At 39.7% G+C, this 10,985-nt stretch overlaps 1 protein-coding gene across 1 annotated transcript; it reads left to right on the plus strand.

Annotated features, from left to right (window-relative positions):
• The first annotated feature begins 882 nt into the window (after positions 1 to 882).
• Positions 883 to 7,515, plus strand: pex16 (peroxisomal biogenesis factor 16). The gene is made up of 11 exons (XM_079466141.1): positions 883 to 1,140; positions 1,573 to 1,608; positions 2,244 to 2,320; positions 3,821 to 3,954; positions 4,901 to 5,001; positions 5,233 to 5,310; positions 5,592 to 5,741; positions 6,113 to 6,185; positions 6,271 to 6,390; positions 6,821 to 6,885; positions 6,984 to 7,515. Exons 1-11 carry the CDS (start codon positions 1,014 to 1,016, stop codon positions 7,040 to 7,042), a joined length of 1,020 nt encoding a protein of 339 aa, XP_079322267.1. The 5' UTR covers positions 883 to 1,013; the 3' UTR covers positions 7,043 to 7,515.
• The last annotated feature ends 3,470 nt before the right edge of the window (positions 7,516 to 10,985 follow it).

The following is a 10,985-nucleotide window of genomic DNA, read 5'->3' on the forward strand; positions in this document are numbered from 1 at the left end:
GCCTCTGGAAGGCAGGGGCCACTCCCGGCTCCCCCGCCCCTCTTGGGCCGACGAGGCAGGCTCTGGAGGATGTTGGCGACCCACCCCGCTCCCTCTGGGAAGGCAGCGATCCCGCTTAAACCCAGGTGCTCGGCGGCGAGGTCTCCTCTGCTCCAGAACCACCACTTCGGGCAGAAGTCTCTCGTCCGCGCTGCCTGAACTCTAAGTCTGGGGTGGGATCGGGAAAGGGCACCTGTTTAAAATTTGATCTGACACTTGAATAGCTTATGGCAAAGCAGATTCTATGTATACTCATCTTTCTCCTAATCCCTCCTCATGAATGTTATCTCTATATGTCCACTCATCTCCGCTCTTCCACACTTACGTTGATGCTCAAACTCAGTTTTTGTACCCTCTAGTCTTTAGGTTAAAGTGAGAAATGGATCATCAACCTTTAGAATAAATGAAGGGTTACGGCCATAAAAACAAATAAATGTTCAATTGATTCCAGTGCTTGTGAGAGCTAGATGATGTTGTGAGCTATATTCAATTTTGGGTCATGCATCTAGAGGTTTTCTAATCCCTTTCTCTGCCGTTGACCCGTATAAAGGTTTTAATAGATTTCTGGTTAGAAAAATCAATGTTCAGAGTGAAATACTAGCTTACTGTACAGCCTAGTGCATACCAGTGTATACCTTCTTTAAAAAAGGAAGCTCAACCTAAATGCATTGCATTGTGGGTGTACCACAATGTGCATACTCTACAGTATACATACTTCATACAGATAAAAAACGTGATATATCCACTATTTCTATTCTAATTGACACCTACAGCCTGTAATAAACTATACAAAGTGGTGAGTGATCTAGTGTTGTAAACGTCAAAAACAGTAACTGCGTCTTTAAGTGGAGCGCTCACCGCGCCGGAAATGACGTCGGGTCACAGCGCTCTGCATATGCGGAAGTGCAAGTGCTGCCGTACTGTGTGTATTTTTCTATGTTTTCGTGTGATTGAGGAAAGACTGGTGGTTTGTAATGTCTGTGCCGTGTCTGGATAAAGTGATCCGTCTGTATGAGCGCTATGAGGAGTATGTGAAGACGAACCCAGCGGCCACGGCTCATCTGGAGAGCGCAGTGCGCACTCTCAGTTACCTGATCGCAGGTGAGAAACTCACAAAGTGAAAGTTAACGCATTCTTTGACACTTTATCGACATAAACCCGATTTATCTGTCTGTTGCGTTAGAGTGTTATATGATGCACTTGTTTGTAGTTTGTTGATTTAAGTTCATATAATGTGCAAGTACAATTCTGTATGTTTGGAGCTGTCAAGGTTTTGAAAAACTTTTTGCAGTTATATATATATATATATTAAGTAGTGTTGCAGTTGATATAAAGTCACAATTACTGCGAGTACAGACGATATATTGCACGTCAGTAACATGACGTCACACATCTGTCACTTCCATCCCATACGATACCAAACCACATCATGCTAAACTTTTATTGTTATCTAGTTGATATTAAAAGCTTGCATGTTGAACTTTGCATTTTTAGTTTCCTTACATTATTTAATATGTACTGTGTTATTTACAGGTCGCTTCTCTGACTCTCATGAACTGTCCGAGTTGGGTAAGAATCACTGCTTTAACATTTTTGTTGGATTTTTCATATTTTATAGACGAGGGCAATTGGAGATCATCCAGAAAGCGATAGTGAAGAAAGGTTCTGGGATCAGGAAATACATCACCAGTCACCAGCACAGTGTAGTTATCGGGTCCATATCTCACAAAGTCAGGCCTGTCTGCGCATTCTTCCTGATAACATTAATTGTAAATCATTAATGGGGTTACGTGTTATTTTACATCATTCGTGGTGTGCAATACAGTAATATTGCCATTTAGCCATTTTATCATTGTCTTGTTGTTATTTGGAGATGCCTCTACTTACACAATGTTATGTCAACACTATTGTGACAAGTGTAATATATGTGTATTGTTGGGCGTGGACAAAGTAAGGCAAGGCAAGTTTATTTATTTAGCACATTTCATACAGGAAGGCAATTCAAAGTGCTTTACATAAAATGATTGACAAAGATAAATAAGACGTGTCTTTAAAATGCAAATGATTTAAGATCACAAATGCAACTTAAAAAATAAAACAGCAATAAAATTGATTCGAAATGCGTGTGTATATATACAAATTTAACTATATAAAGTGTTGCTGAATTTCCCTGTAATCTTTGCATTTCTCTCTTCTATTCACAGTCTACTCTGCATCTAACCTGCTAGTGCTGCTGAATGATGGCATCTTGAGGAAGAATCTGTCTCGGGCGTTGCCTGTGGTAATGCATGTCCTTAACACCGTAACCTTAAAGGGATATTTCACCCAAAAATAAAAATTCTGTCGTCACTTACTTTCAATAAAACCTGTTTCAAACCTTTATGCATTTCTTTGTTCTGCTGCGCACACAAAAGAAGATATTTGGAAGAATGTCAGATCTCATCCCCCATTGACCCCCATACTATACATTTTTCCTATTATGGCAGTAAATGGGGAATGCGATCTGACATTCTTCCCAATGTATTCCTGTGTGTCCGGTCATGGATTTGGACTTCTTTATATTGTTTTATTGACATCTATTTTAGGTCATCTAATCATGTGATAAAAATACAAAGGTTCGATATGATCCGATCACTCAAACCACATCACAGCTGTAGTGTACTGTACACTACATGCAAAATGCATTCTGGATCCAGTGAATGCCCACCCACTCACCTGTCAATCAACCATCAATCATCCAGCTTTGCTTAAAATATCTACTTAAAGGAACATATGCATATTTAAAGGGATAGTTCTTATTCATTCACCCTGCATGACTTTTTATAACACAAAAGAAGATATCTTTGGATTTCTGACAACAAAACCAACATTTGACAACATGTCTCGAAATATATCTTTGTTTTGATTGACATGGGAGTGAATAAATGATGAAAGAATGATTGTGCAAACTGTCTCTTTAAGACATCATCAGATGTGCCTCGCATAATGCCTGAGATATCACATGATACGTTACAGGCATAACTAAAAAGGTTGTAAATGGCCAGGTGTAATCTGTCTCACCTGACGACCTCGAAAGCCTCATTTTCTTTCTCTCTCTATCTCCCCTTATCATTGGCATCCTTGCAACTCTTGCATGTGCAGTTGGCATGGTAACCAGCATAGTTATAGAGGAATGAGAGTTCTCAATTGTGGAACTTTAGAAAAGCACAGTCTGTCTCTGCTTCAAGAAAGATCATACAAGGGAACTCAAAGCCGACACTGACTTTTGACTTGTCCTTGTCAAGGAGTTTATTTTAAAACATTTGGTCTAACCCTGTTTCACTGCTATACAACACACTTCGTTGTTATCCACCTTCTAGTCCAGCTCATGACAGGCCTCATTGGCTTCCGTATGGGCGATACGTGAAATACCTCCTTCCGACAAACAGACACATTTTCTCGAGCAAGCGTAGTCTACAGAACGCTTGTGTTCGAGAGACATATTTATCTTAGCGCGCGCCATTTCCAGTGTATAGGAATAAACACATTTAAAGACCGAGCCACTTTCAGAGCGGCAATAAACGCCAGCTCTCAGCCAAGGGAAAAGGACAAATGGCTTTGCGTTCACAGCCGAGGGCTCTCGAGCCGTGACCTTAATGGACCTCCTCAGAGGCCATTTGAGTTTATATTGAGTTTGTGATAGAGCAACTAACCTCTTATGCTTTTGGACCAAGCATTCTGCAAAATGACAAACATATGTGTGTTTTGTCCTGATTTATGTTGTGTGTGTGTGTGTGTATAGTCTCTTTCCCAACAGAAGCTGCTAACCTGGTTGTCGGTTCTGGAGTATGTGGAGGTTTTCACAGAGATGGCGGCCCATAAGCTTTGGAGGGAGGGTGGACGCTGGCTCGTCATTCTTGTGATTCAGATTGGAAAGTAAGTGTTGAGGTGGCTTAAAGGGATACAAACATTTACGTTTACTCAACGTGTGAAGCCCTGTAAACTGTTAAAAAATATGATGGACATGCGTTTCCAAGGCCTACAATTCAGCTTTGTGTGAGGAACACATTTATTTTGACAGGCGGAACGCTCAATGTGAATCTTAAGGGCTCTGACTGGACAGGGCAGCTCCAATCAGAACAGTTTTTGTCTGTCCACGCAGCTGAAGAGTGCGCATGCACAGAGATGCGTCCTGTTCTCATCACTTCTGTGATGCCCCACCGGACGTTATGCTAGAATTTCAGAATCTAAACGGATGTAATCAAATGTATATAGCCTGTCATCATCCATGTTTGGCGATTAATATTCATGAGGTGCAGAACTTACACCGGCCGCAACGTCGCAGAAATACAAACCTCTGCACTCTTTAGCTGCAGCGTGAGTGGGTGTGTGGACAGAGAAATAGTGTTCTGATTGGTTGTGTGTGGCGAGCAGGACGGGACAAGAGCCGTGAGGGAAAGGCGCGAGACCGGTGCATGCACAGCTGACGCTGTGTTTTGTGACTGATTTTCGCATCCCGCCCCGTTTTCGCGTTCGGTATTTGACAAACAATCGCAGGAATTTTGGTCATCGCATCATGTTTGGTTAGGATGCGCCGTTAGCCCGTGACTGTATAACGTTACACCAGACTGGACCTCGCGTTGCGTTTTGCCCCATCCCACAGCTAGAAGCTGTCTATCTTCACTGAACAAAGCAACTGTTTCTAATCACACTTAAGTGGTTTAAAAGCCTTTACACGAATAGGAGTGTGATTATGTAATGTAACCTAGACAAAGAATGACACAACGAATGGATCCTGCTTGAATTTGAATAAAATGAATCACATGGGTTAACATTGAAAGCCCTAATATATATATATTTATATATGCATGTGTTTTTTCAGAGCGATACTGCGCTGTCTCCTGCTTTTCTGGTACAAATCAGGCATCCAGACATCACCACCTATAATTCCTCTGGACAGGAATTCACAGCTCTGCAGTGGAGGTGAGAGATCATAGTTTACCTTTAATATGTATCGCATCGCAAGGCCCTTGCCAATGCACAGCCCTTGTTACTATGTCATTGAGTTTCATTATACTGTATGTATGACTGAGACAGGACCTGCGGGTGGCTCAGGGGAGGCTGTCATTGTATTGTGGGTTCTTTAGGATGGAAAGTGTCTGCTAAGTGGCCATTTCCTCTGCATGGCACTCATGCATTGATCTCTCCTCACAGAGAGGAATGCTGAAGAGGAGGAAGACACGACTTTTGTCGGCCAGCGTTCAGGAAGAGCGATACGACCACTAGGGAACAGTAAGACCTAGATATCTGTCAGCCCTGTAGTTCTAAGAATCTGTAAGCAAGTCAATCATCATGAGCGCTCACCTCTTTTATGATCGAACACAAAAGAATATATGTCTTGACAATGAAAGTCAATTGGGTTAATATTTAGTTATTGTCATGTTTTCAGTTCCAGTGTGGAATATGTGAATATATCTGTATACAATGGATCTTTTATATCTTAAATATATGTAAACATCCCATTGACACACCCATACTCTTCATTCATACAGCGTGTTTTTGCTTATCTTTAGCACCATCATTACAGTCTCGTCTTTGGGGTCACCCTCAGAAAAATACAGTAGGCAGGAATCAGGAGGAGGAGCTCCACCCAAGCCCCACCCCTCTGGGTCTTCAGGAAACAATTGCAGAGTCACTGTACATCGCACGACCCCTCGTTCATTGTATCCTCATGTTTATACTGTATACATTTTTAACCACAATTTTAGCGTAGTATTAGCCACATTTATGCTTAATAAATCATTAATTCTCAGGGGCCCCCGAATGGCTGATGGCAAAACATGACGGACATGGTCCCTCCTGAGCTGTGACATCAAAGGCTGTTCATTTCATGTTTTTATGAGCCCTCCATAAATCAGCAAAACACTGGAATATATTTGTTGCAAGCATCATAGATATTTAATCAGAATATAAAGGAATATTCCTAGAGGTTTTGATGGTTGCTCCGCCCTTGTTAACTCCAGTTTGTGAACTGATGGTGAAGTTGTTTGAACGTTGTGTCAGCCTGGCATTCATCACTCTTAACATTTCCAAGTGGCCAGTCTTGGGGTTTGCGGAAAGCGTTCCTGGAAACCATGGATCATCTCTGGTCTTTTGGAGATAACCAGGTGCTCTTTTTATTTCATTCTCACGTTGCTTGCTTCCTCAGCGTGCGAAGATCTAAAAACATTTTATTTGGTGCTGTATCTTCAGTTTCGGTTTACTGAGGGACATGAAGACGATGAACCGCAAAGAGCGAGCTGAGATGAGGAGACGGGCTTTCCTTCTCCTTTACTACCTACTCCGCTCCCCCTTCTATGACCGATACTCTGAGTTAGTGTCTCCTGTCATTTGCTTTTCTTTTGTGTTTAGCTGTCAAGACTTCGAGTCTTTTTATTACAATAACGCAGTCTTCTAGTGTAATGTGCTGCAGACCTATTACTATGCCTCATACTTGAAGGTGTGTTAATATTCTACTTAAGTGCAGAGACTTAACTAATGAAAAATCTCACAGACTAACATTGTGCAAAGCCATGTTTAGGGGCTATATAATATTATTTAATATTATATCAAAGTTATTCAAGGATTTGTGGTGTTAAAATGCTTACAATATCTGCATAGCAAAACCCTGGCAGCCACCCAAAACACCCTAGCATTGTTACAGCGAGTTTTGCATGCATAAGCATACATTTAGCATCTTACTGCAAAATGGTTTTTCTGTTGTTCTGTAATTTAATTCACATTGTTTCATATACACCCACAGGACGAAGATCCTATTCCTTCTCCGCTTCCTGGCAGATTATGTTCCTGGAGTCGGTTTGGTTGCACGTAAGTAATGAATCCATCTCGCCCAAGTACCATCACACAAAAGCTTTTAAGAAACTCAAAGTTATGTGCTGACTGTATTTATTTTCCTGTCCTCTCAGGTCCACTGATGGACTACTTGCCCGTTTGGCAGAAGATCTACTTTTATAACTGGGGCTGACATCAGAGTAAATCATTCACAGGTCATCACAGCCAAACTGTTAGCGAGATGAGCAGAAGCCATTTTCCGGATGCTTCTGCGACACTCGAGGACTGAAATCACACCTGTGCCAGGATATTACGATATTAATTAAGAAGTTTTGTAGAAAAGATGCAAAGTGTCATTTTTCCTCAAGCAAACGTGCATAATGAATTTCTAATCTGTGCATTTTTATCGGTCTTGGTTCACACGTTTTTACACGCCTGAGCTTTTGTGTGCCATTTCTGCGCGGATTAAATCAGTTCGCAAATGACTTTTGATTCACAGTGTGAACTCTCTCCCATTACATATCCCTCTGTCAACACGAATGTTTTCTTTCTGATGATGAAGTCACATAGACAGCTGTGTGAGTTTGCTTTGTTTCTTTTCGGTTTGTCAACCCAAGTACAATGCAGCAGTTCGATTTTTTTAAATAAACAAAGTTAAACTGTCAAGATTGAAGGTTTCTCTGTTTTAGAGAGTTTGACTTTGCCATAACAGGCGTTAGAGAGTCGGACTCTTGACCAGAAGGTCGCCGGTTCAAGTCTCAGTGCCATTAGGTAACAACTGAGGGGCACCCTGGGCGCTGTAGTGATAACTGCCCACTGCGCCGTTTGTATGTATGTGTGTTCACTAGATGGGTTAAATGCAGAGGTCACATTTCGGTTATGGTATACCATATCTGACAAATGGGTCACTTTCAAATAGAAATTCTGTCATTTTTTACTCACCTTTGAATTGTTCCAAATCTGTATAAATGTCTTTGTTCTGATGAACACACGCAAAACGCTTGTAACCAAACAGTTCTTGGTCACCACTGACTACCATTGTAGGAAGAATTACACTGGCAGTCAAAAGTGTAGAAATTCTACAAAATATCTTCTTTGTGTTCGACAGAACAAATAAAACTATACAGATTTGGAGCAGCTTGAGGGTTAATGAAGACTGAATTTTCAATTTTGGGTGAACTGTCTCTTTAAGGGTATCGAGCCCTATTAAACCTGTTGCAAACCTGAAATGCATTTTAAAGTTTCTTATTTCAAAATAATAGCATGTTCAAGGTGCCAAAAGGATTCTACAGGTGTGGCAATCTAAGAACCCAAATGGTTTCTCAAATATATTTTAACTTTTACAGTTTCATCGTTGCATTGCATTATCTATGGGTAACATTCTCCCTTGTTTAACAGGGCTCCAATGAGACTTTTAAGCCTAAACCAGCATTGGAAGCTTTGAATAGTAAGCAATAGTTTCATTCACTATGTGAAACGAATTTATCTTTTCGAAAGTCCATCAATGTTTTGATCTAGAGACCTGGAGCAACAGAAAAGCATGACTGTTTTAAAATGCTGAAAGTGTGAAATGGATAATTGGTTTTGTATACACCTCTATGCATTAAATAATACAGGTTCTCATGCCTTAACATGTTTTCCAACAAAGCAGAATTTATTTATTCATGAGCAATGCGTGGGCCATAGTTCAAAGTCTGATCTTGCGGTACTATCGGTCAGCTTTTCAAACCAGTTTTTGAATTAAACATAGCTGTGATGTATGTACTAGAGATTCATGGAATCCCAGCACCCCTTGCACTGCTGAAGCATTTTTCTTGAAGAAAATACCTGAATGGAAGCAATGCTGAAGATGATAAACTGCTTTCTGAACAAAGGGGGAAAATCCTCACGGACCTTAAGTTAGAAATAGCCATGCTATCCATAATACATCCCTGCTGGGGTATATTGGTAGTAAACAAAATATCTCTTGAATTGTGCCCCTAGAAATTAACTTCCCTTGTGTACGATAGATCTCCATTTAATATAGTTTGTGATTTACTTTTATTTACTAGTGGTTTTATGAGATTGCATATAAAAAGACATGTAATCTAAAAACTGCACGGTTACTGTTAAATTACATTCTAAAGCCTTTTCACCACCAAACAAATTACCCTGTGTGTTGGGAAGGGATCAATACCTATCTAAATCAATTTAAAAACAATTAAAGCTTTATAGAGTTTGTTAATCACGCCTAGAATTGATTTCTCGCCCAGATCTATTTAATTATTTGGTGTCGCTCATATGTTATTTTAATAATATAAAGGAATACATGGAGAGTAACACAACAGCTTTGTCAGGTATTCAATTCGGGTTTATTGCAGATAAATTGCTAAACAGGCCAAAACAAATGGCTAATTAAGCTGTTAATTATTTAAAAATGATTCATGGTTTATAAAGTAATACATTTAATTCCAAATGCCAATCATGTTTAATTCATGCTTTTTTAATTTTAAAACATATTTTAACATATCTTCCGAAATGTCAATATTTTTCCTAGGATGAATTATGGTTCCATTATACTAAAGATTACCATTTTTATTTACTAGTGTCACGGTTAAACTATGATTATTATAGTAAGAGTAAGGTAAATATGAGATAAAGGAAGGTAAAATTGTGGTTACGGTTTTACTACTACTCCACTCTTACATTCAGCACTGGAGCTCCACAGGGTTGTGTGCTTAGCCCTCTGCTCTACTAGCTCTACACCCACGACTGCACTCCAGTGCATAACTCAAAAGCAATTATCAAATTTGCAGTTGACACCACTGTGGGTGGGCTGATATCACACAGGGTAGAGTCTGACTCTGCCTACAGAGAGGAGACTGCAAACTCTCAGAATGGTGCATCAGTAACAACCTGGTACTCAACACCTCCAAGACAAAGGAGCAGATCATTAATTTCAGGAAACAGAAGGTCGAACCTGCCCCTCTGAACATCAGTGGAGAAATGGAGGAAATTTACATTTCTCGGCACAAACATCACTCAGGACCTTACAGGGACTGTTAACACTATGTCTCTCATCAAGAAGGCACAGCAGCAGCTGTCCTTTCTAAGGGCACTGAGAAAAACCTGTCCCAGCAGCTGCTTGTTTCCTTCTACCATTGCTCAGTTGAAAGCATACTGACCCATGGCATTCAGCTGTGGTGTGCCGGATGCACATCTCTGCAGAAAGTCATCAACTCAGCACAAAAAATCTAAGGTACAAAACTGACCCATGAAGGTAAATCAGTAGCAAAACTTGAGAGCATGTAGATTGTTTTGTGAACTTGTAAAATAAGTATTTGTGCCTGTACACTAAAATGTACACTCACAGCCCCAATGTGAAAACTTGAGGTTGAATCTTGAGATTTGCACTCGTGGACAAAACTCACAATTCGAGAGAGGAAGCGACATTTGATGACGTCATGTGGCTGAGCCACACCGCCCCCTAATGGTAGGAAAATCGTAATGAAAGGAGTTTTTTAAATCACTAATACAGTATTTAATTTAAGGTGAAACTATAAATCAATGAATAAAATGTTCTTTAATAAAATACTACTTACTGCCACTTTTTTACAAAGAATTAACTTTTCAATTTTATTCTCTTTTAAATTTACTGTAGTATATCTTTGTTCTTAGTTTGTCCTTCATTATATATTTTATTGCTGTTCTACCCCATCTGCAAAATATAATTTCATGTACATATGACAATAAAGATCTTAAATCTGATAAGAGTGATGTGTAAATTAGCAACCCATCCTATTTAGGGTGGCATTGTAGTCAGCCTTGCATTATAATTTAAAACAAACCATAGTACACAACGGAATATCGATAGTATACAGAGTGATGTCATTAAAATACATTAAGGAATGTTATCTATACAAGATAGTATAATTCATGTAATAGTTATACATGATAGTATACATAAGTGTGATGCTTTCGCTTAAGTTTAAAACAATATATATATATTTTTTTTTTAACTATTATCCATTCATTGTGATTTTTCCTACCATTAGGATGATGTCATCAAATGCCGTACTTTCTCTTGCCTCTGAGCTTTCGAGTGCACAAGTTAGTTTTGGAACTGGTTTATCATGAAAGTAATAGCAAAAGTCAAG

This window comes from Barbatula barbatula (genome assembly GCF_947034865.1).
Source record: "Barbatula barbatula genome assembly, chromosome: 10".
NCBI classification, from domain to species: Eukaryota; Metazoa; Chordata; class Actinopteri; order Cypriniformes; family Nemacheilidae; genus Barbatula; species Barbatula barbatula.

Excerpts from the sequence above, each read along its gene's own strand:
- pex16 (XM_079466141.1), top strand. The coding sequence starts at position 1,014 with ATGTCTGTGCCGTGTCTGGATAAAGTGATCCGTCTGTATGAGCGCTAT. Across the intron at positions 5,002-5,232 it reads TTCACAGCTCTGCAGTGGAG|AGAGGAATGCTGAAGAGGAG; the intron begins GTGAGAGATCAT and ends CTCTCCTCACAG. Across the intron at positions 6,186-6,270 it reads GGTCTTTTGGAGATAACCAG|TTTCGGTTTACTGAGGGACA; the intron begins GTGCTCTTTTTA and ends CTGTATCTTCAG.